Source organism: Pseudochaenichthys georgianus, chromosome 17 (genome assembly GCF_902827115.2).
Source record: "Pseudochaenichthys georgianus chromosome 17, fPseGeo1.2, whole genome shotgun sequence".
Taxonomy (NCBI): Eukaryota; Metazoa; Chordata; class Actinopteri; order Perciformes; family Channichthyidae; genus Pseudochaenichthys; species Pseudochaenichthys georgianus.
The window spans coordinates 29,795,159-29,821,051 of NC_047519.1; the positions used below are offsets into that span (position 1 = coordinate 29,795,159).

A 25,893-nucleotide genomic window follows, 5' to 3' on the forward strand; every position below is an offset into this window, starting at 1 on the left:
ACTATGGGCAATTACTAAAGTATACAAAGCATATAATAATATAAATTATAGATAATTCATGACACTGTCATTTTGAAAAGCAAAATAAACAAGAAACAACAACAAACGGTGGGAAATATAGGGGGAAACATTGTTGAGTGTTCTCTTAATAAAAGTAAACCAACTGTTGACAGTTAGGGCAGATCTCGCGATAACTTCCCATGGCAACTGGAATGTTTACCCTGGATACCACAGCCTTGCTAGGTTCAAGATTGGGTGAGCATGTTTTTTCCTTTTAAGCAACATTACAAACGCATATTCTGAAATGTCTAAAACGAGTTATACACAAGCAGTTTATCATGTGTTTGTTGGTGTTAGAAATACACTTTGTACACCTCGTGTTTTGGAAAATGAACATGCTAGCCTTCCTGAGAAGACGGGTTCACCTGTTTGTCAATTAGCTAACAATGCTAAAGTTGTGCTAACAACATACAGTTGTTGTGGACAAAACTAGAGAACGTAACATGGACATTTGTATCTTTTTATCCATGCAGTGCAGCTTCATGCCCTTTAAACCTTTTTTGTGTGCAGAAGTTGTGAGAGAAATATTTAGATATTGTAGTGCCAATGTCAATCACCACAATATTTAACTTAAATATAGTTAGTATTACAGAAAATTCTCCATTACAAGTAGAGCTCAATGTAAAACTATACACATAGCAATGATATTTTACAAGATTAATAGCAAATGTTAAATCAGTTAAATCTTAAAGAATCAGCAAAGTTACTATTAATATCAATGTAATGTAGTCGGGCAAAAATTATTACAGTTTGCATACAATTGTAATAATAACACTACCAGTGTTGACATTGGTTTCCTCTAGCTACATTATATTTCATTTCAGTTTATTTTTTGTTTCTTTATTCCTAGATTACCATTCCCATGCAGTCTCCTGATGGAAACCAGCTCTGGTGCCCCGGCCAGTCCCTGTGGAGCCTGATCACTGAGCATGTTCCTGAGTCAGAGCTGCGTAAGATCCACACAGCACTGGGCTACTCTGTAGTTGACATGTACATGGAGGTGCACACTGAGGTGAGTTTCATCCCTGCACTGTTTTTATTAGCTTTACAATTCACATGTTTTTAAGTTGGAACATTTCTCTTCAGCAGCAGGTACAGCTTGTTTCATCATTCATGTTTTCTTGGTTCCAAAAATTGAAACACTGAATGTTATAGGGTCTCACAAGAATACCACCAGACCATTTACAATCAGTTTTAGTTCCATTTCCGGACAATCTGCTCTGCTCAGCAATCCTTAGCAACAATTTATGATCTGCTGGGTTGTGTTATGTATGTAGTTTAGTTGGTCTTTATACACGCCTTCATTCCTAGACTTCCTAATAAAAGTGAATTGTGGGTTAACTGGCCCTATGCTGAAATGTAGTCCAAATGTGAAATAGGCAGACATCAATATTTTCTTTAAGCGAGCAAAACTCTCTGCCCCAACCCTCTTGCATGGAAAGTACTCAAAATGACCTCACTAAAGAAAGACTTGCAGGGCTATTGGAAACATCCACTGCTCGTCAAATCAAGGTCACGGCTATTCAATTCTAAAGAAAAGCATGGTGACTCCTTAAGTGTGGTCACAAATATTTAATTAAATAAAATTGCCTATCATAAGTTCCAAGAGCTGAAACTCACATCATTCAATGTATTGTTTTTTATTCCAACTTCCAATCCATAACCTGAAGGTATTCAATCAACCTTATGATGACAAAGCAGTGAAAGGCAGAGACAAAAGTTTAAAAAAAATTAAAATTGTTCCCTGCTTCGCTTTATCTCTTGGAACTTGAAGGGTGCCAATCAGCCCATCAAACGTAATAAGGTAATGACTCATTTAAAGCAACTTAGGGGTGATATTTTCTTTTTACAAGAAACCCACCTTTGTTCCTCAGAGATTGGCCTTCTCAGGCAAGGCGTTTATGCGTGGCCAAATCATCTCCTATGTCTCAAACCTAAGGAAGGCAGAAAGGCGAGAGTCGGAGGCGCTCACTAAGGAGGTATTTAGAATTGATCAGTTGTATGCTTCAGCTCCTACCCCTGCTCTTTATAAGGAACGCCTTCAACTTCAGTCCAAATTTGATTTAATGTCCACATGTAAGACTCAGAAGCAGTTATTCCTCGCTAGACAACGTTTCTTTGAGACTGGGGACAAAGCGGGAAGACTATTTGCACACCAGGCGCGTGCAGCTACACTATCCAGATTGATCCCCAAGATCAAATCTACTTTAGGTGAAGTTTCCTCGGACCCGACAGAGATCAATAAGATATTTTGTTCTTTCTACACTAACCTCTATTCCTCCCAATGTCCTCTGGATGTTTGGGATGGAGATAATCCTCTAGATAGGACAGTTTTCCCCAAAATAAATGAGGATTTGTGTAAGGAGCTGGGAAGTCCAATCTCTATCAAGGAAGTACAGGAGGCAATTATGTCACTTCAGAACGGTAAAACTCCAGGCCCTGACGGGTTTTCTGTTGAATTTTTTAAGTTACTCCCTGGCATAATTGCACCAGCCCTCCAGAGAATGTATAATGAGTCTTTTGCTGAGGGCCGCCTGCCTCCCACCCTGTCGGAGGCCTCCATTTCTCTTCTGCTTAAGAGTGATAAAGACCCTCTTATGTGTGGTAGCTATAGGCCCATCTCCCTCTTAAATGTTGACCTAAAGATCATGTCAAAGATCCTAGCCCAACGCCTACAACGGGTCCTACCAAGTATAATATCTACCGACCAAACAGGTTTCATGCTTGGAAGACACTCGTTTCATAACACAAGGAGGCTCTTGAATATCATTGGCTTATCTAGTTCATGCAGTCCGGAATTGATTATTTCACTAGATGCGGAGAAGGCTTTCGACAGGGTGGAATGGAGCTTCCTTTTTTTTGTGTTGCAGAAATTTGGTTTCAATTCAGAATTTATATCTTGGGTCAAATTGCTTTATGCCTGCCCAGTCGCCTCAGTCCACACAAACGGTCTCCAGTCTGCCCCATTTCCCCTTTATCGAGGTACCAGACAGGGCTGCCCTCTCTCCCCCCTCTTATTTGCCATAGCTATCGAGCCTTTAGCAATCTGGCTGCGTCAGGAGGGTGGATTTGAGGGTATCACCAGAGCTGGGAAAGTTAATAAATTATCGTTATACGCAGACGACCTCCATTTATACATGTCTAATCCAGCTGCCTCTCTTCCCGTGGTTCTAGACATCCTCGACAAATTTGGGTCCTATTCAGGCTATAAACTTAACCTCCACAAGAGCGAAGTTTTCCCCATCAATTCTACAGCTAAAAGTATACCCCCAGCTTTTTTCCCTTTCAAATATTCTACAGACGGGTTTAAATATTTGGGGGTGCATATTACTGACTCAATTGTTCGCCTTTTCTCCAAAAATTTCTCTCCTCTCCTTGAGAGGTGTAAACTGGACTTTGTCAGATGGTCTGCACTCCCATTATCCCCAGTGGGTCGTGTTAATTTGGTTAAAATGGTTGTTTTACCCAAGTTTCTATATCTTTTCTCACATATCCCCATCCTTATTAAGAAGTCTTTTTTCAAATTACTCGATCAACTAATAAGCTCTTTCCTCTGGGGCAAAAACAATCCACGCATCAGAAGATCAGTGCTACAGCTCCCAAGGGCTCTTGGAGGCTTGGCATTGCCCAATCTCCTATACTATTACTGGTCCTGTAATATTCATAAACTTTTATACTGGTTTAACAATGCTGCAGACGGCTTACGCCCTACGTGGGTGGATATGGAACTTGCATCATCTAAGCTCTCTCTTCACTCCCTGGTTTTCTCCCAACTCCCTCTGTCTATCTCCAACTTCACCTCAAATCCAGTGGTAACTAACACCATTAGAATTTGGATTCAATTTAGGAAGAGCCTAGGCCTCCATAGGGCCTCAGATCTCTCCCCCATTGTAAATAATCACCTATTCCTGCCCTCTTGCACCGATATGGCCTTTCGGACTTGGTTTGACAAAGGGTTAACCAAATTTAGGGACCTCTACAACCAGGGGACTTTTATGTCCTTCCCGGAGCTCTCGAAGAAATTCGACCTGCCTAGAACCCACCTATTTCGTTTTTTTCAGACGAGGCATTTTGTCCAGAATCAGAACCCCAAATTCCCGAGTCGTCCCCCAGAAACCCTGGTTGACTTGTTAGTGGTGCTTGATCCCGAACAAAAGCGGCTAATTTCTAGCATTTACAGCCTTATCAGTTCTGCTATTGACAGCCCAGCGACCGGCCCCAGGGATTCTTGGGAGCAGGAGCTTGGAATCACACTGCCCGATGATTATTGGCAACAAGTTTTACGGTTGGTTCACTCCTCTTCGATCTGTGCAAGGCACGGCCTCCTACAGTGTAAAGTGGTGCACAAAGTTCACTACACTAACTTGAGGCTTTCTCGGATTTACCCCAATGTAACTGACTCTTGTAATAGGTGCAAACAATCCCCAGCCAATCATTCCCATATGTTCTGTCTCTGCCCTAGGCTCACCACATTCTGGTCCGATGTCTTCAAAACTCTTAGCACAGCATATAATACTACTATCCTTTCAGATCCTCTCTTGGTCTTGTTTGGTGCCCCCCTGCAGCCTGTTACCTCTAAAGTTATACAGATCGTTCTAGCCTTTACCACCCTGTTAGCCAGGCGACTTATACTCCTCAATTGGAAACACGCTCAACCTCCATCTCATAGCAGGTGGGTGAAAGAAATGTTACTGTCCATTAAACTCGAAAAGCTTAGGTTTTCCCTCAACTGTTCCTTAAGTTCTTTTGAAAAAACGTGGAGACCTTTCTTAAATCATATTGAATCTCTGGCATCCCTGCCTGACTGTGACGACTGAGCCACCCCCCCCCCCCCTTTTTTTCTTTTTTCTCTTTCCATACTTATGTATTTGTTATATGTATTTTGTACTGTTTTCATTTTGTGTACTGAGAAGTGTTCTCCTTTGGGTGGGATTGTGGGAGGGATAAAACGACGGGGGAAAATGGATGAAGTTATCTGTGACACTGCTCTGTTGTTTTGTTGGTGTAATTGCTTCCAATAAAAAAAAAATTGTTCCCTGCTGATGAACTTATCAACATTCATCATTTTAGCTCTAAATGAACTCAAATGTTACAGTGCATTAAAAAGGGCTCAGTGGTTTACCATTCATTTAAATATGGGGAAATGCGGCCTAGTCTACTGCAGAAACATTCCTTTCCTTCTGAGTTACATAAGCGACGTCATGCCATGTTGCACTTAAGACCAAGTGTGTAGCTGTAGATTTCACAATGAGTTTCTTTAATCAGCACTTTCTGTGGGTTTTCAATTTCTCTGTTTTGTTTTGATTTGATTAAGATACAACAGAGCCTCTCTCCCCTTCTCTTTCCGTCTTCTTTGCAAAATCTACTCTCCCACCGGTGCCCACTTCTGTTGTTCCGTCTTTACTGTGTTCTTTGGTGAAATCTCTCCATCTGTAGATGTTATCAGCCTGCAGCGGGCCCACAGGCCAGGGGCTGTTTGCAGAAAAACATGTTGACAAAGTCTGTCTCGCTGACCACATATTATTTTCGTGACACTTAATATTTTTAAATGTTACATGTAAGCATAAAACAATCCCTTCCTCTTACCCACACACACAGGCATGCACACACTCTCATATTCAATTCACAATTACATTCTCAAATTAAATGTTTACCTACATTAAAACAATTTGATTTAAAGCACTTATCAAAGAAGCAATAAACTTGAAGTGAAACCAGAATGTTGTGGAGAAATTCAGCACACACGCACGCACACACACACATGCACACACACACACACACACACACACACACACACACACACACACACACACACACACACACACACACACACACACACACACACACACACACACACACACACACACACAACCCAGTAAGCTTAGTGAGTCAGGGGTTTGCTATAACCGGGTTAAAGAGGCTAATCCGCAACTGTTGATAAGACCGTTAGCAATACATTTTCTTGGACTCTGATGTGTATGTGTGTGTGTAGTAAATATAGTGTAAGTGTGTGCATATGTATACCATGTGTGTGACTTTCAGTATTGCTCTGAGGTTTTTTTCACCTACAGTTCAGTGAATGCAGTGGTTACTAGTTAGCAGCTAAACTCTCAGATGGAAATAAAGACTTAGGCTGAAAGCTTTAAGAAATTTCTAGAAAACAAAAAATAAGCACCTTATTCTACTCCTTAAGTTATTACATTTACTGCAGAGTGGATCACTTCCTTTTCTTTTTCTTTCCTTTTTTGTCTGTCAGCCATGTAATGAATTCCATACCTCAGTGAACCACTGTGAAAAGTAATAGTTTATCTGCGCACGACTCCTCCATTCCTCAACATTGCCATTCCGGCCTTCATCAAGGCCTCCATTGTCTCCGGCGGTTAGATCAGAGGAAACATTAGCCTCTCTTTTCAAGCCTCTGTACAAGGCCAATCTCTCAGTACCTCCCTCCAGACTTCCACTCTACTGTCTCTCTGCTCGGAATGCAAATTAGCCCTTTAAGTTAAATATATTAAATAGTTCAGCTTTTAGAAGTTCTTTTTAAACTAATACGTTTCAACAGCGCTCACTGAAAATAGCTCCTGGGTGAGATCACAGCTCAGGGAGAAATAAATAAGATCCAGGAACAACTTGTTAGCTGGTGAGCCATGAAACATAAACACCTGAAGACAGACACAGGAAGCCAGTGTTAGGGAAAACTGGTGTGTGTGTGTGTGTGTGTGTGTGTGTGTGTGTGTGTGTGTGTGTGTGTGTGTGTGTGTGTGTGTGTGTGTGTGTGTGTGTGTGTGTGTGTGTGTGTGTGTGTGTGTGTGTGTGTGTGCGTGTGTGCGTGTGTGCGTGCGTGCGTGCGTGCGCGCGCGTGCGTGCGTGCGTGCGCGCGTGCGTGCGTGCGTATTCACAGTGTGCGAATGCTGGTATGTGAGTGGCCGCACACACATCAGCACACGTGGAAAGACCAGAAGCCGCGTGTTCAGTATCCTCTAGTGTATTCCTTTGAAGTGAAGTGGGGAACAGGTGGGGAGGTGCTAATGGTATCCAGACTTCGCTGAGACACATGCACACAATCATTCGCACACCTTTTTAACGTCTTTTCTTATTTTACAAATGTTTCTCTTGGATTATGGTGAAATTTGTCAGTGTGTGGTTATGTGAAAAGGCACAAATGAGGTACTGTCTGGGTATAAAAGTAAACCTACTTCAACTGGATAGTCAGGCATTAAAAAAAAAAGAAATCACATTTCCTTGACCTGCTGTGATAATCCTACTATAGCAGAATGACACAGACTAAGAAGCCGCCTGTTCCCGCAGCCAACAGGGCTGTTTGTCTAAAGACATGGCAACCTAGAGTTCATCAAGCTCAGTCTGTGCTACTGAAGTGTTCCTACAATTACAGACATATTAGGGATTTATGTATATTATTATTTTAAACGAAACAGTTGTGTATGCCATATAAGAAGGACTTGTTATTCCGATGTTACTCTTTTCAGAAAACATATATTGGTTAAAAGACAGTTTAGTCTTTCTGTTTATTGTATCCTGTTCAACAAAGACAATGTGTAATGAAAAAGGGAGTTACATTATAGCATTGTGTCAGTATGTTCACTAGTTAGTGGTAACCTTTTTCGTTTAATGGATATTTCTACCTCAAATATTTTTATTATTTGAGCATTTCAATAGTTAGATTTTTGATGATCCAAAATAAAAAAGGAATATATTCAGCTTAATTTCTTTTTTATTCCATATCAGGCCAGGATATCTTTGGAGATAACTTGGTCAACAATGACTCTAAATCCTGTAAATACAAACAAAGTCGTGTTCATTTGACAGTGAGTGAGAGGAATCCTGTACCTACACACTCACAGCATAATTCCTTTTTCCACAGATTATTTTCAGATGTTTTCTAAGTGAGTCTCAATTAAAATCATAACATAATCCTCACTAAATGATGGATAAATGCTTTAATTTAATTAGATTATTGCTTATTTTATGTGGACTGTCCACTCAACTTTTAAAAAGTGGTTCACTTAATCAAATAAAAAAATATGTATGTGTCACATGGACTGATACAAAAGTGTGTTGGTGTTTCAATGTGTTCTTTTTTAAATGATTTGATATACAACCACTTCTCTAATATTTTCAGGCGGAGATGCAGTACAAGATGTGGCAAGGGAAGCGACGAGGAATAAACGGCAGCAGGAACGGGACCCCGCTCCCTTTAGCCGACCCCCCTGCAGTCAAAGAGCTGGTGAGAGCCGAGGTCAAGATGTTACTACACACTCTGAGAGAGAGAGCCAGCAGAGAGGGAGGGTAGGTGTAACATCACACACACTACATGCAGTATTAGTGAGTTGTTGAAAGGTTTGTTTAATTGTCCTTTGCACAGATTGGGCTTTATTGTGTGCCTACTTGTACAACACAGGGGGGGGTCATAAAGAAACAGTTTAACTATGTTTGAGATAGTAATAGGATTTTTATATAAATCAGAAGAAAAAAGACATTTGAAGACAAATAATAAAAAAAATGAAATAAATAAATCTTTATTCATTTAAGAAATATAAAGAAAACAATTTAAGATCATTATTCATATTTTATAACACGTCTTTACCAAAGATGCCCAACCTACAGTATGATGAATTTCTTTGTGTGCTGCTTTTGTTTTTGGACAAAGTGGGGATAAATCAATTCAAATGGTAAAAAATACATTTTGGAAACAAGAGGAATCTCGACATTAACCATTGTTGAGCAGGAATGTGGTTTTATAAAAGTGCTAGATTAGTTCACCCCACTACATATTTGTTCTTAAAAAGCTTTATTTAGCTTTATATGGCAGTCACCTCTCAGTCATTAGTTAAACTAAATGCACGAAATATAACATTTTGAAACAAGTCTTAGAAATATACTTTTCACTTCTTGATTTGTAAATGTTTAACAGCTACAGGCTTCATAAATTAGTTTACTTCCAGGTGCATGATCAGCCATTAGATTAGACGTTTGAATGATGTATTTCCCTCATATTCAATGAATGCCATTTCTCGCTTTGACCTCATTTCTAAGTGTGGCTTTTTCCCAAGCCACAACACAGTAAGGATAAGTAGGTTAAGACACAGCTCTCACACTCTCTACGTCATTCCCCCCCAACAAAGGGTGCCATAAAAAGCTATATTGTGTTCCCATGTCACTTAAAAATGGGATGGAAAGCAGAGCAACAAAGGTTTTCAGCTTTGGGATGTTGCAAACTGGTTTAGGAATTGAGGAACAATGAGGCAGACTTCCATGCATTCCACACCAAATGCCAACAAACACTAGATTTTAAAGACACAGTTCCTCCTGTCTTTATTGGATTAAATAAATGTGTTTACCTTCAATGGAAAGCTAAATGAAACCTAAATTGTAAGGTATGTTAAAGAATCTGTAAAACTGCCCTTTATTTAGTGGTTTGTCAGTGAAGAGCACACAGGGAGAACACAATTAAGCTTGTGTCTGTTTCTTATTAAGCACAGTCAAGAGGCTGCGATAAAACTTTCTAATTGCTGATGGTTTAATTTCTACAGTTAATCTTAAAGCTCAGGGCAGTGATAAATGTGAAGCGATAAAAAACATGTAATAAATACTCTGAGGAATGTGGTTCTAGTGGCAGGGTAGATCCGTTTAGTGAAATTGCCCTTCATCTTTAGATAACCTTAGAAAAAGGCCTCACTTAAGTATTCAATGTGTTTTAGTGCGGAAGTCCGAGTATATATGAGCTAGTATTTAGCGTAGCAACCGGCTCGATGCTGCCAGGAATGTTGCCCTGTGTCACCTCAGGTCTTGCGTAGGCCTTTTAGGGAAAAGCACAAGATAAGATGGATTGTTTTCCGTTTTGTGACAAAGCATTTACGGCCTGTCAATTTGTTGACATCCTATTTAATGTGATTTAATATATTCTACCGTCGTGTTGTTAAAGTATAAGCTGACAATATCTCTAAGGCCACAGATCTGATGCCCACAACAGCACTGTTTTTGTATTAAAGTGTCACTGAGCAAGAGACCTTACAAGATCCCACAAGTCACTCTTCTAAAGTGCTGTGGCCGCCTGGCCGGGATGTAAAAGAATCACAATGAGATTCAGTGAGAGAGTTTCAGAGGGAGAAATATAGCCCATTGTTATAAGAAGCACTATGAAAAAGGTATTTGTGCCACTCAGTGTACCAGCACAAATTGCTTTATCTTTATGAGGTTAGCGTTGGTATGCTTGTTGACCTTGATGCAATATGCTGCACGGTGTGTGTTTCATGCCTTTGAAGATTGAATTAGACTAAGTCCTGAGTGTATATCAGTCAAATTACTTAGGAGCAACACATTTCTTCGATATAACACTTCCTTTTCAAAATGCTCTACAGCCCTCTGTTCGTCAATTGGGTTTGATTCAATACGCTTTGTTACCATGAAAACTGAGGAGAATATTGCCAAAGCATCTAGATAGGGCGGCCGCCAATTTTTTTTTGCATGTGTGCATGGTCTTGATGTAATTTACCAAGAACACTTCTCTACATGTGTAGCGAAGGCCCCGCTCACTAATTTCTCAAAGCCACATCAACAGGTGGAGGGTGTAAAAATAGCTCTCATGATTTGAACCACTTGTGAAAATGGGAGTGTACCTTGTAAAAGTCAACTGATTTATCTTATTGGCTTTCTTCTGTGTGGTCCCGATGCCTCAGCTATCCACCCACACCCATGCCTAAATGTCATTGTCTGCGTGGCTAAAAAAAAAAGAAGCATTTTCCCTCATATAGAGACTTTAAAATGAAGCAGCGCTGACCATGCTGTCGCCCCGCCTGCTGCTGCCGACACCATCTGCTTGTGTCTTTCTCTGCCAGTGGTCATTCAGAAAATATATTCCTGCTGCTGGTTATCTTTTCATCCCTGGGATTTGTTTTACTTCAAGATAATCATTAGATGTAGTCAATGAGCCCAGCTCTAATAATAAAGTTCTAGTAAATGCAAAGACAGCCATTTTGTAACTGAAAACACCAACAGACCTGCCTGCATGAAGCAGCAATATGAACATTTGTAATTCAATCATTCGATGAATCGATCAACGTTTATTTGTTTGGGAGTTTTTATAAGGGTAAGTGCGATTAAATGTCTTTTTAAATTTATTTTCAGTACACTACAATCAGCAAAAAACAGTGAGACAGATATACAATTAATATAAAATGACACGGATGAAAGAGTACATTTTAAAACAAGAATACAAAAAATGTATTTAATATAAATAAAGATAACAGCTGTAAGACATTACAAACTCCAAACTAAAGATAGGAAGGTTTTTATTTCATATGTTCTGATATTTACACATTCACTGAGTCTATAGGTTTGCATTCACTTGCTGCAGATACAGTAAACTAACTAATGTAAAGTATTTTCTTTTGGGTGCTGTTGCTACAGGAACGGTGAGGAGCTCCTGTCTCGGTACAAACCTCAGACAGTGGACTACGCCCTGAGTCACCGAGACAGCCGTTACAGAAACCATAGCAACCCTGGAGAAGCTGATTATAAAGCCAGGCAAGTAAGAAAGAACATACAACAGAACTTGAATAATTTACTGAGTTTAGTTTTTCTTACTTTTTATACTTCCTTCTCCTTCAGACGGAGCTCCCGCTGCCCAGTCCAGTCCGACCCTGAAGATGAGGTCGAGGCAATGAGAGACAAGCTGAATGTAACTGACATCGATCAGGTGGTCGACCGACTCAGGCAAGTTGTGTTTGCCAAACTTTCTGGCTTTTGACTACGGCCCGAGGAGTACTGAGTTTCCAGGACGTTACTGGTATTGGTATCTGGAGCTTTTTAAAAGATCTGATATAACAATGTATGAATAATTTATTGTAACTAAGATACATATTATTCAGAACATTTCAGAATCAAATGTAATGGAGACACTGTTTCTGAATTTCCTCCAACCTAGTTTGGCAGGTCTGTGCTGCATTTTCTGTTACTGGTTGAGCAAGGTATACACCCTTATTGACATATCTGATATTATATTTCTATTCCTACTTGCCCTTACGCTTTCAATTAAAATAATGGCTACTTAGGACTCCTTATGACATGTGCAGGTTTATTGAATAGAGATTTTTCCTATATTGGTCAATTTAGTTTTTGTATTTAAAGAAAAACATTGGGAATACAATTATTAAGTTTAATCAATCTATAACCCCCTTGAAACTTGTAAACTACTACTGGTAAAACACCAAAAAACATGTGTTATAATACTAACTAGCTGTGACGCTTGGCAATTTAAATAATGATATAATTCAGATGTGCTCTTTCAGTCAGTGAGTTCCTCGAAGTGTTCCTTTTGTCCTCTTTACCCCCTTAATTTCCCCTCAGCTCTCCTCGATGGCTTCTGTTGATGCCCTCCCTCCTTTACACTCCATCCCTCCTTTATACTCCATCCCTCCTTTCCTTCCTCCATCCCTCACTTTGAGGCCCACAGGGCAACTCAGTCACTCGAGCCACCTTGGAAGAGAGCCTCTCTCTCTCTCTCTCTCTCTCTCTCTCTCTCTCTCTCTCTCTCTCTCTCTCTCTCTCTCTCTCTCTCTCTCTCTCTCTCTCTCTCTCTCTCTCTCTCTCTCTCTCTTTCCCATTTCCCATTTCCTGACTCGACCAGAACAAAAGCCCCATTGTCAGAAAATCCATCCCAGAGCCGGCAAACTGTATTTTTCATTTGACAGAAGACAAAAAAAGTCTACTGTGATCATATAACCAGGGAAGGAGAAAGTGTGTGGGGGGGGGGGGCTGAAAAGACAATAGGACACTGTATCTCAGTATAGTTGTTAAAAATCTAAGCACACACCAAGTGCACATTTTCTATTAACCGTGTCTAGTTGTGTTATTAGGGGCCGCTATTGTGCTTATCAGTGTTGATCACTGTGGGCCTTTCCAACATTGGGAATGTAATATTGTGTATACTCGTCAGATTTGCAATTGTTCTCTTTGCCTTCTATCTCTATCTCTAACTCAATCTGTATCTCTATCTAACTAGGTCCGTCCTAATGGAGGAATGTGAGGCGTTGAAAAGGCTGGTGAAGCATTTCAGGGTAAGAAGAGCCCGATGATAAACAGCCAACTGCCAATTTAATCTTTAATCTTATTTTCTTTTCAGCTGCCAGTGCAATACTGATCCAAGTCCTAAAGTTATTCATGTACAACCAGGCCAAAATATAAATATTTGCTATATTAATGCAGTTGGGAAGGATTTCAAAATCAGTGTTCATATAAAATAACCCTGTAGGATACTGAATTATGAAGCTGTGCTGTACATCCTTTTTATTGTACAGTATATGGGTCCATTCCTTAGGCAACATTTTTATGGCTTACCTTTTCCTAAATCTTCTCTAGAAAATGTATTTTTTATAATTGTATATAGTTATTAAATACTGCTCTATTAAATGTTAAGGAAATGTGCAGCTGCCTTGTGCATAACTTTGAAATTATCCTATGATGTATTCTAAACAATGCTAATCATTTCCACTAACAAGACACTGACTTTCTCGACCATGGGCACTTGTTTTCCTCCACAAGAAAAAGTTGAAATTCCTGCTTGACTCCCTCAGGTAGATCTGCAAACTGGCACCAAACCCTGCCAAGGTTTCCATCCACACACAAAAACACATGCACACTTGCACGCAAACTCGCAGACACACACAGGAAACCTGCGAGGGCTCAGTCTAACTAGATTTTCCATCTGTCTGGCAAAAACATTTGCAGTGCTGAGTGAGATCGATCTCTCTCCAATCACTCAAATGTGCTTCTTACATACAGTACAGTACAGTACCTACAGTACCTACCTACCTACCTACCTACCGACTTAGTTAGAGACTTGAATTAAGACTTTTCTGCAGACCAGATGTGGAAGTTATGTCTGACTCACTGTGCTTTGTGTGTTTGTCTTAAATTCTTACATTGCAACTATTGAAGTTTATATGTTTCAGATGGTTGTTAAGAGCCAAAAGTCAACATGGTGTAACGATAGAGTTTTATCGTGTATGTCGAATTAAGACATATTTAAATGTTGCTCTGTTAACCTTATTGGGCATTTTCCCTATTGCTGAACAAAACAAATGAAACTGGGTGTTTGTGTGACATTATTAGAGTAACCTTCCACGGCCGAAACTGTTCTTTGACGTCATGAAGTATTTATGGTTAATGCAGTAAAATGTATTTTTCCAAAAAAATCCTTCAGGAAACATAAGTGTGTAATTTCCCCTGTAAAGGAATTATCTCCTGTGGCATAGTGTTGGTGTTTGGTGTGTGAGCAGGTGAGTATAAGGGAAGCTGTGGCTCAGGTGGTGCCGTGCTCTTGTAGCATGAGCTTATTGTGCACTGCTGGGAGACGTCGATGATGTGCAAGGCATCACTGCCGCTCTGCTGTCATGACTCAGTGGTCCTTGGAAGGGATTACCCTGTAGCCAGCAATATCCTTTTGTGATTTTAAGTTGTTACCATATCAAAAAGCCTTTAGAATGACTATTCACCGACATTCCAGCCCGCTTCAAAAGGCAATCCGCTATTTGTACAGGGTTGAGACAAAACATGAACTTTGACCTTTTCCAGCACACTGAACTCTTGATACTACTGGATAGTGGGTAGTTTAGGCTTACAAATGTTGAAATCCATGTTTCAAACAAAAGGATTGGTAGGAAACAGATTAAATAAGAGAGTGCAAATACAGCTGTGATGGCCGAGTGGTTAAGGCGTTGGACTTGAAATCCAATGGGGTCTCCCCGCGCAGGTTCGAACCCTGCTCACAGCGTTTGAAGATGGTTAACATTTCTTCAGTTGACTATTTGCTGCAGGTCAGGATTGACCCCTTGGTTCAAAGTGTTAACAGATTAGGTCTATTCCAGATTGCACGTTAGTGTCAAATGGCCAAACTCCGTGGTGTCCATTTCCCAAACATTTCAAGTCTATGTTTTCTATATAGAAATATAAGTATGAAATGCAGTTACAATCTCTGACCATGTATTGAATTGACAAAGCTGTTGTTTCTAAGAAGGATTTTTTTTAGTGTAACTTAATCATTCTAATAAATATCATTAGAGCAGCTGTGGTGGCCAAGTGGTTCAGGCGTTGGAGTGGAAATCCACTCTCGCAGGTTCAAACCCTGTTCACAGCGTTTGAAAATACCTTACATTTCTTTAATTAACTACTTACAAGGTTGTTCCAATGCAGTTTGACCCTTGGTTCAAAGTATTCCAGACATGACGTTCATTTCCTATGCAATAGCTAATCCTGATTAGACAGCCAGATACAAAACACATGTGACATTCAGTTTCAGAAGCAGGCACAAGATGCTGCCAGGTATGATTTTGACACCAACAATCTAGTATATCAGCTATTAATCCTGAAACAACCCACTATGTGTTCATACAACAGTCTTGATAATCCCTCGCAACTCAGAATTGTTCCCAACGCTATCATCCATGCCATATGATGTGAACCCCTGTCATGGTCTAAAATAACATCTGTTCTATTTCGTCCCTACTGACCGCCAGAGGCGGTGCTTTAGCACTGGATATGTCCATCGCGCGCATGCGCAGCTCGAGTACCAATAACAACAAAGTCACCTGTGACCCACGTGACACCGGCTATATCAGCCGGTATTGTCAGAGGATCTGTTCCTTTTCATCTTCTCGCTGCGCGAGGGTACCGTGGCTACGTTTTCGTAGCCTACAGCGTTCAGGCTTGAACGTTTGATCGGAGGGATTTCTCTGCAAACAGCTGGCCGCGTGAAGCTTCGCGACTGACAGTCGGAGCTACGGGTCGTTAGACGCGTCCTCCAGGAGCTGCGCCGGCTGTGCAGAGCCTCGACAGACAGGTTTGTGTCAGCTTGTTGCTGGTGATGGCTGTGTTTCCACACCCGCTCCCAGCCAAGTTGTCCTGATTACCGTCTTATTGTTTGTGGCTTAGACTTTCTGGTGACGACAGTGTTCCCGCTTCCTCTCCCATAAAGTTGCCCTTATGCTCTTTTGAAAGTTCTGCTTGTGGCGTTGTGCCCGAGCTATCATTAGCATTTGAGTCCCAGCTTTGGCTGCGTCCCTTATTCGATTTAGTATGGAAAGCCAAGAGTGTCATACTTTAAACCCGTTTTTCGTTTAGATGCAGAAAGTAAGGTAAGTACTTTCTATTTTCTAGAAGCTATTATCTGGTCTTAACATTTGTGTTCTGACTTGGTCGCTTGATTGTTAGCAGCAGCCACTTGGCTAACACCTTGCTGTTGAGCTTAACTATTAACTCAGGGCAGTGCTCCCGCTCCCTGTAGCATAGGGTTTGATTGCAGTAGCGCTAGTTCGTTGTATTACTGCTCCTAGTACTAGACTCCTAGCACTAGGATGAAATGCAGAGAACATCTTCACGGCGGGTGCTGTGTGCTCGGCATGTGCGGTTACTACTGTAACCAGACACGGTTCTATGCGGGCTGTTCTCTTTCTTAGAAGCTAATTATCTGGTCTTAACATTATGTTCTGACTTGGTTGCTTGATTGTTAGCAGCAGCCGCTTGGCTAACACCTTGCATGTACGGTTAAGCTTCATTATTTAACTCAGCCGGTGAGGGCAGTGCTCTCGCTGCTGCTCCCGGTAAACGCATGGTATGGTTGCAGTAGCGCTATATCGTGGTATTTACTGCTCCTAGTACTAGACTCCTAGCACTAGGACGATATGCAGAGAACAATCTTCACTGTGTGCCGTGTGCTCTGCATGTATGGCCATTAAGGAGGATTTCATCCTCCCAATATTATATTGTCTAGTGGGCAGCTGTTGGCTGACACTTTTAGGCACCGGCCACAGTTACTATTGTAACTAAGGTTCTAAGCCGTAAGTACTGGCCATAATTACTACTGTAACTACGGTTCCAAGCTGTGTAAGTACTGGCCATAGTTAATACTGTAACTACGGGGTTAAGCCGTAAGTACTGGCCATAGTTACTACTGTAACTACGGTTCCAAGCCGTGCACGTACTGGCCATAGGCAATACCGTAACTACGGCTCTATGACGTGTAATGGCCATAGTTACTACTGTAACTACGGTTCTAAACCATGTAAGTTCTGCCCATAGTTACTACTGTAACTACGGTGCTAAGCCGTGTAAGTACTGGCCATAGTTACTACTGTAACTACGGTTAGATGCCGTGTGAGCCCTGGCCATGGTTACTGCTGTAACTACGGCTCTGTGCTATTCTATTCTTTAGAAGCTAGTTATCTGGTCTTAAACATGTGTGTTATTTGACTTGATCTCGCTTGATCGTTAGCAGCAGCCGCTCGGCTAACGTCTTGCGTATACTGTTAGCTTCTTTATTTTACCCAGCTAGGTGAAGGCAGTGCTCTCGCTCCCGCTCCCTCTACCGGTAATGCAGATGTAGCTACATCCCTTTTTCTGTTCGGCGAGTAGTAGCACCGCTCTACTCTTCCCGTTCAGCAGGTAGCCGGTGAAGGCTGTGTTCCCGCTCCCGGTTACACTGCATCTGGCGTTCGACTCTAACTTAACCAGTGAAGGCAGTTCTCGCCCCCACTCCTGGTAGACGCCAAACGGCCTCGTTTTTCCGTTAAGCAGGTAGCCGGTGAAGGCTGTGTTCCCGCACCCGCTCCCGGTTACACTGCATCTGGCATTCGTCTCTAACTCAACCAGTGAAGGCAGTTCTCGCCCCCGCTCCTGGTAGATGCCAAACCGCCTTGTTTTTTCTGTTAAGCAGGTAGCTGGTGAAGGCTGTGTTCCCGCACCCGCTCCCGGTTACGCTGCATCTGGCATTCGTCTCTAACTCGACCAGTGAAGGCAGTGTTCTCGCCCCCGCTCCTGGTGGACGCGGAACTGCCTTGTTTCTCCGTTAAGCAGGTAGCCGGTGAAGGCTGTGTTCCCGCACCCGCTCCCGGTTACACTGCATCTGGCATTCGTCTCTAACTCAACCAGTGAAGGCAGTTCTCGCCCCCGCTCCTGGTAGACGCCAAACTGCCTTGTTTTTCGGTTAAGCAGGTAGCTGGTGAAGGCTGTGTTCCCGCACCCGCTCCCGGTTACACTGCATCTGGCATTCGTCTCTAACTCAACCAGTGAAGGCAGTTCTTGCCCCCGCTCCTGGTAGACGCCAAACTGCCTTGTTTATTCTGTTAAGCAGGTAGCTGGTGAAGGCTGCGTTCCCGCACCCGCTCCCGGTTACGCTGCATCTGGCATTCGTCTTAATTTAACCAGTGAAGGCAGTGTTCTCGCCCCCGCTCCTGGTAGACGCTAAACTGCCTGGTTCCGTTAAGCAGGTAGCTGGTGAAGTTGTCCGTCCTTTTGTCCAAGGACGCAATCAACCCAGTAAGACCCTCTGCTTAGCCAGGGGGTTCTACTCGGCATACTTTCTCGTGAGCAAGAAAGTCGGCGGATTTCGCCCGATCTTGGACCTCAGAGGAATCAACAGATTCCTGAAGGTGCTGCCATTCTATATGCTGGCTACTGCATACGCACAGGTGGAGTGGTTCCCAACCGAGGGATGCCTACTTCCACGTGGGCCGGGCAAGAGGGTGCCTTATATTCAGTTCCTCCGGCCCTTGGGCAGACTGGCAGCTGCCTCGGCCGCTGGGCCCTTAGGCCCGCTGTCGTTGCGCCCCATGCAGATGTGGCTGAACAGCCTTCACTTGGACGCCAAGTGGCACAGGCACAGTGAAGTCAGGGTGTCGCAGCATTGCTCCACTCTCCGTCACGCTGGAGGGGCAGGGCCTATCTCTGGTAGGCGTGCCCATGGGCGCCATCCCATCCCGCCAGGAGACCATCACCATAGGTGCATGTCTCTCAGGGTGGGGTGCAGTGCGGCAGGGCAGGACCGTTCAGGGTCAGTGGTCTGCCCAGCAGAGTGCGCGCCGGGTCAACGTGCTAGAGCTTCGGGCCGTGCAGCTTGCACTCACGCACTTTCTACCCCAACTGGGGGGCAAGAATGTGCGTGTTCCTTGGGGACAGCATGTACATTGTTGCTTAGACAACAGTCCCTTCTAGATGGATGTAGTGGATGTTCTCACTCCACTCTGAATTTATGTGGCTGCGATTCTGCCCGACATGTTCGGGTCGACGGCGCCACGGCGGGGTGCCACAGGCCTGCCCTTGCTGCCGGATGCCCTATCACCTCCTCCCTTCGAGCCCCTGGCCCAGGTGGGGCTTAGGTGGCTGCCCACAAAGGCAGCATTTCTGCTTGCCATAGCCCCAGGGAAGTGAGTCGGGAGTTGCATGTCCTCTCCATAAACAATACATGCCCGAGGTGAGACTCTCAGGCGTTGCCCTTTGGGCAAATGTGGCATTCCCGCCCGAGGTCCTTCCACAAACTCACTTCAATCAGCCTGCCCAGCTGGCACGCTTTGACATTCAGGAGTACGGCACATCGAAGTTGCTGTGCCCGGGGGGTGCCCACAGGGCGTATATCAAGGCTACTGCCTGTATACGGCAGGAGGAGCAACTCTTGAGTTTGCCCTGGCGGCACTAAAGGAGGTTAGGCCCTCTAACCAGTGGCTTCCCCACTGGGTTGTCGATACCATCTCACAGGCTTACGGGGCCAGTGGCCGCCCCCTGCCACCAGGCTGAGATGCCACTCTACAAGGAGCATCTCAACATATTGGGCTGCCCTGAGAGGGGTGCCCCTGGAGACCATCTGCGCCGCGGCGTCGTGGGCGTCTTCTGGCACATTCTCCAGTTGTCATCAGGTCAATGTCGCCACTCCCCATTCTTTGGGCGTGGTCCTTTTGCCGAGCTCCGCTGCTTCCAGTGGTGAGCAAGGGCTTGGATTCTTCATGACATTGTTGGTATAGGTCATCCAGTGCTAAAGCACCGCCTCTGGCGGTCAGTAGGGACGAAATAGAACGATAGTTACGGCTGTAACTACGGTTCTATGAGTCCCGGATGACCGCCAGAGTTCCCTGTCACTCAGAATTCTTGTGTGCTCGCGAGAAGATTCGGGGAACAGATCCTCTGACAATACCGGCTGATATAGCCGGTGTCACGTGGGTCACAGGTGACTTTGTTGTTATTGGTACTCGAGCCGCGCATGCGCGCGATGGACATATCCAGTGCTAAAGCACCGCCTCTGGCGGTCATCCGGGACTCATAGAACCGTAGTTACAGCCGTAACTATCGTTTCAAGGCCTTTCATAATAAGCTATGTCTGTTGCAGGTTTTATGTGGAACATATGTTAAATATCAGAAAATATCTTGTTACAGTGTTTGCAATAAAGGTGTGCTGTACACTTGTACACAAAATAAGCAAACGAAAATAAGTTGTGTAAGTCAAGATACTTTGAGTGTCCTTCTTCTGCCATGATTTTCTCATCATCACATTTGAAGCAACTGAGATTACTATTGATTTGGTGTCATTCCATGCAGTCAAATTATGTAAAGACTATTCAACAGAGGCAAATTAGAAATCAAGAAGCTTGATACGGTATGATTGAATCCTGAAATGTGTTCGAAACACAACTTTAATAACCCATTATCTCTCAGCAGGAGGGAGCCTCATACCATGACTTAGTCCAGCAACAGTCCCATAGTGACTTTCACACACAGTCTTAGTGTGTGTGGAATGTAAAGTCAGTCAGAGAAAATAGTTTCTCATCACCCTCAAGATGTGGAAACTATTTGATGAGCTACACTCGTACTGCAGCTTTAAATGTAAATATACTGAAACTAAAATTGGTATATAAGTGGCCTTTTCTGTTGCTGATCTTAATAATAGTGCAGTCTAGACCTTCAAGGCTTCCTGTATGCTTCAGTCTCTCAGTTACTGTCTGCAAAGCACAGGTGGGAGGAATAATATCATCAGCTGTGCAGCATGCATAGTTCCTCATATTGTAATGTTTGCTTTTGTGTGAGGAATTTGTCTCTGGAGTAAGCAGAGATGGTCTGAGCTGGCCTTATGTTGCTCAAGGTTGTAAATGCTTACAAATTAAGGATTTATATTTATTTTCATTATTATCTTCCACATTGCATGTGCTTCGGTTAATATTGAAGAAAGACAAAACAAGTTTAATGACATTTTAAGTAAAGATTTAAAAATCAAACACCAAAATATGGTTTTCCAGTTCATTAAAACAAATCAAAGTGTGGACTTGTAGCTAAACAGGTGCCAGTTTACCTCATGGGCACTGTCCAGTTACCCTTGAGCAAACACTGATGGCACTGCTTTGAGTGTGGACAGTATGGCAGCCCCTTCACTCATTCATCTCTCCACTAACCTACTGAGAGATTCATTTAGATATTTTAAAGAGAGATATATAACTTAAACTCCATCACAATTAAACCACTATCAGCAGTCTGAGCTGCATACTCTACTGAATATCTGAACCATCATGGTCAAAAGATGCAGCTTGTGTGACCAGACGGTGACAGCAGTTTATGGCAGATTTTCCATCAGGATATTGCAGATTTCTGCGGGTGGACCAGCTAGATACAATTGGCCATCATAGTTCAGCGAAACAGATGGCAGCCATCAGTAGCTGGTTTCAGCTGGATTCTGTGACCCTTGCTCTCCTGTTTCTGGTTCTGCATAAGCTGAGGGACACTCTGTGCTTGTATGTAGATTTCGGTTCTAGAGAGTCATCTATACAAATACAGCTTTCTTTAAATATAAGCAAGCCAGCCCCGTAGTAATGGGTTCAAACCCCACACGGACCACAAAGCCTATTTTCAGACTGTGTGTACGTGTGTGTGCTTAAAAGATGTTTTAGATTTCAGTCATTTCACTGTCAGAGACACCACATACTTTGTCTGCAGCTCTGAAACACAACACTGGGAGGTTTGGGTTGTAATCCCAGAGGAGAAAACAGACTCAAAATATATATTTTAACTGTCAGTCACCAGGCCAGTGGGTATGTTTTTTGTTTTAGTGTGAGTTAGAGTATAAGCATGCAGTAGCTATAACAACTCTCCATTAGAGTTGTAGTGTTTGGAGGGAGGAGAGTAGGCTGCCAGTCACTCATAGAAAACCTATGAACTACACTTTTCAATCGGTCTTTGATTTTATGGGCACACACACACACACACACACACACTTTGGTTTTCATTTGCTCAGGAGATATTTGAGGCCAAATTATGATGAAAGACTGCTGCTCAATCGTTTAGTGGTCAAACACATTCCTTTTTCTCCCGCTGTTATTTTTATGCCTTTTCCTTGTTCCTTTGCTATTTCCATGTTTGCTCTTGCCTTCTCAAATATGTTTAATACATTGACCTCCTATTTTTCCAAGTCCACTTCTATCACCAGAGGCTTAAAGTGTCCTAGTTTATACAATAGCATTATGTTAGGTAATCTCAAAATGTATGAATAAACTTAAACTGTGTCTCTTTCTGTTCTGTGTCTCATGTTTCTTACAGGGAAATATTACACAAAAGTGTCCCACTGAGCTTGATAATTCAGAACCTACGCTTGCAGGTGAGGACATGCTTGTGTTATGCTGCCATCTGGTGGTATGACGTGTATTCAACGAGTTCTCTTTCTTATCTGTAACGTCCCATTTAACCTGTAGTTCAGTTAGACATTAACACATAACTGAATTAGCTGGTAAAAATGATTCAGAAGCAAATTTATGAATCCAATCCAACCATCCAAATCTTTTTTTTTTAAATAACAGTAAAACTACTTTAAGCAGTCTAGGTAAAACAGCAATTATATTTTGTATTAAACCAAATATTATACATTCAGCACACAATTGTTTAAATGTGCGTTTCAATTTGCAAAAAGAAAAACACAAAACCTCATATATAAAGAGAATCTTTAGCCAAACATTAAATTATCTTCAGAAACGTAAGTTTTTATCGAACAGTGTGTTTCAGTATATTTTTTTAAATGTCAAGTCTTTTTTTGTTGTTGTTGTGTGTGCAGAGTTAAGGGAGCTTAAAGGAGCTATACAATCGGACTTGGAGCTGTACCCTTCTTCACTTTATGCTTCACAACCAGCTTCTACTCTCCCTTTGAAGAAATTGAAAAACAAGTTCAGGTTAGTAGGTTATGCTGTTACAACCTCGAGAAAGGATCTCATTTTAATGAAGAGAGCAATGACACAATGTTGCTTTTGAATTCAAACATTTGATTTACTTTACTTCTTCTTCTCCCTTAGTCTACCATCAAGGGTTTCTATTGAGGGTGTGCAAGATTTGAGCCCCACCACAGCCCTAAAGCCACATCCGCCTCCTCTGAGTCATACTACACCCAGGCCTCCATCAGGCGCCCGTCCCAGTAAGACCTCATCATCAGTTAAAGTGATGAATAGCTCTTCACTGACTAGGACTCATGGACAGCATATAATCACATCCGCCTTCACTGGAGCTAGGAAATCACAAACATCTATCTGCAGTAGGATCTCAAACCTCCCTACTTCACTTCCAGGGTCTACCAGGGACCAGATGGTATTAAAAACCCTACAAGACTGCAGTCTTTATCCAGAGCAAAATGGTGCCAGTCCCCATTGCAGGACCCTAACTTCTAGTCCTAGTTTTCCAAGAAATTCATCCAATGCCAATATTCACAGGCCAAGCAGAAAGAGTGATCTGTCGCCCCAGACTGAGAGAAAAAGCAGCCCTGCCTTGAGGTCCAGAAACCTCAATAGTGTCCCCTCTTTCCGTCAATGTGAGGCAGGAAGTTACAGCAGCAATACTGAACATTGTGTAACGACTGGGAAACCAAAGACCAAAAAGGGGCAACAGAATAGTACCTGTGGAGGTAGTTTACTGTCAGTGCAGATGGAGGATGACATTAAGAAGTTATCTTCTGAGAGTTTTCAGTCTGAAACTGAGCTCCCCTACACAAATGGACACAATGAACAGATACAATGGAATTGATATAATACAAATGGTCATCTTGGGAAGGACATCACACAACAGCAAAACCCTGTAGCCACAAGCGTTCACCCAGCAGCTATACGGAAACATAGACCGTTCTTTCCTGCCCCCAAAATACCACTTGAGGGCGACACAAGTCAGTCACAAAGGGTCCACAAGTTTGACCAGCCAGTCCCTCCAAAAAGTGTCTCAACGTAAAGATGGTCGAGGAATCTTGCATCTGTTTCAGGAAAAATGCAAGGGAGGTTGTTTTGTGATATTGCAAACTTTTAGAAAACTGTCTAGTCTGGGCAATTCCTGCACAGTGTTACGACATCAGACTCAATTATATTTGGTAGCATGATTACTTGAAATTGTTTCACTCTTCAATATTTCACAGTTTTGTCAGCATCCTTTAAAATAAACATGAACTCTAAGTTATGTATGAACAAGGAATTATGAGTGCTTAAACTTTTTTTTAAGTGATTGATTGAGAAAATGTGTTTTGTAGATGTAGTGTGTTATAGGGTTAGGTTCTGCTTTAATGATAAACTAAAATATCACAAAGTATCATTTAGAATGACTGAGAGATGTTTAAAATGGACATTGGATAATGACCGAAATCTAATTTTCTCTGTGGTTCATGGAGCCATTTGCTGTTTTAAAGCTCTAATTTAATCCAATGAACTCTGTTTATGAAATGCACAAAGTACTGGCGCAATGAGTGTAATCATGTGGATAATATGCAGGCCAAACATTTCAACGATTTGCAGGATTGTAATGCCATTATAAAAAACACTTGAGGAAGTACCTTTCTGAAGCTGCTGGTGTCTCTGCTGCCTCATGAGGGCGGAGTTACAGACAGGACGAAGGAAACGATATGTTCAATGTGTTAGGATCAGGATAATGAACAGCAGCCTAGATCTACAATAATAAAAAGTTGATTTGTGTTAAGGTGAGCATAATTTTACCGTGGCATAAATAAATTCCACCAATGGAATGACATCATACATTTCCTGTCTCCTGAGTGGGCGTGGTCATATTTGTTTGTAGTGTAGTGCCGAGAGATATGGAGTCAGAGGCGGTGCATCGAAGGTGCAAAAGGGAACTTTAATCACAAGCTGCAAAGGACATGTTGTCGGGTCGCAGCCCGGGTCGACAAGAGACAGAGCCAAGAGGGCACACCTATTTATAGGTAACCCATAACATGTCCGTGTGGGAACAATAACTGCAACTGTAGTTCCAGGTTTGAATTATGACCCAGTGGTTAAATAGGTGGTCACCACACAAGCCCCCCCAGAATTCAAACATGGCAAAAAAAAAATATATATCCCCACGTCCGTGGAGGAAGCACCACAAGGGCAGAGGAGGGTGGGGCCGCAGGTGAGGACCGGGCCATGGAACGGGCCACGAAAGGGGGCCGCAGGAGAGGGCAGGGGCCCTAACGAGGGCGAGGGCACCCACACCGAGGGCGGGCCGTCGTAAGGGGGCCGCACTAGGTGTTGCGGAGAACCCAGCAGGAAAGAGGGCAACCCGGCCGCAGGCAGACTCACAACGGCGGCGGGCATGAAGTCCTCGGCAGGCGTCGAGGTATCCCCGGAAGAGAGGGCAACCCGGCCGCAGGCAGACGCACAACGGCGGCGGGCATGAAGTCCTCGGCAGGCGTCGAGGTATCCCCGGAAGAGAGGGCAACCCGGCCGCAGGCGGGGTTGTCACGTCGGGGTCACCAGTGTAGTGCCGAGAGATATGGAGTCAGAGGCGGTGCATCGAAGGTGCAAAAGGGAACTTTAATCACAAGCTGCAAAGGACATGTTGTCGGGTCGACAAGAGACAGAGCCAAGAGGGCACACCTATTTATAGGTAACCCATAACATGTCCGTGTGGGAACAATAACCGCAACTGTAGTTCCAGGTTTGAATTATGACCCAGTGGTTAAATAGGTGGTCAACACAGTAGCCTATTTAACTTAAAATTAATCATATTGTCAAAATATGATTTAACCTATCAAAATATAATAAGCAATTT

General features: G+C 42.8%; 1 protein-coding gene and 1 non-coding gene across 2 annotated transcripts; both read left to right on the forward strand.

The window, feature by feature from the left end:
• Nucleotides 1-215: 215 nt before the first annotated feature.
• Nucleotides 216-24,324, forward strand: ccdc24 (coiled-coil domain containing 24). The gene is made up of 9 exons (XM_034104986.1): nt 216-255; nt 911-1,072; nt 8,201-8,367; nt 11,488-11,604; nt 11,689-11,793; nt 13,082-13,136; nt 22,426-22,483; nt 22,934-23,048; nt 23,169-24,324. Exons 2-9 carry the CDS (start codon nt 923-925, stop codon nt 23,887-23,889), a joined length of 1,488 nt encoding a protein of 495 aa, XP_033960877.1. The 5' UTR covers nt 216-255; nt 911-922; the 3' UTR covers nt 23,890-24,324.
• trnas-uga (transfer RNA serine (anticodon UGA)) lies at nt 14,770-14,851 on the forward strand. Its single transcript has one exon. It is a non-coding gene; the product is annotated as a tRNA-Ser (tRNA).
• Nucleotides 24,325-25,893: the final 1,569 nt, after the last annotated feature.

Excerpts from the sequence above, each read along its gene's own strand:
- ccdc24 (XM_034104986.1), top strand. The coding sequence starts at position 923 with ATGCAGTCTCCTGATGGAAACCAGCTCTGGTGCCCCGGCCAGTCCCTG. Across the intron at positions 1,073-8,200 it reads ACATGGAGGTGCACACTGAG|GCGGAGATGCAGTACAAGAT; the intron begins GTGAGTTTCATC and ends TAATATTTTCAG. Across the intron at positions 8,368-11,487 it reads AGAGCCAGCAGAGAGGGAGG|GAACGGTGAGGAGCTCCTGT; the intron begins GTAGGTGTAACA and ends CTGTTGCTACAG.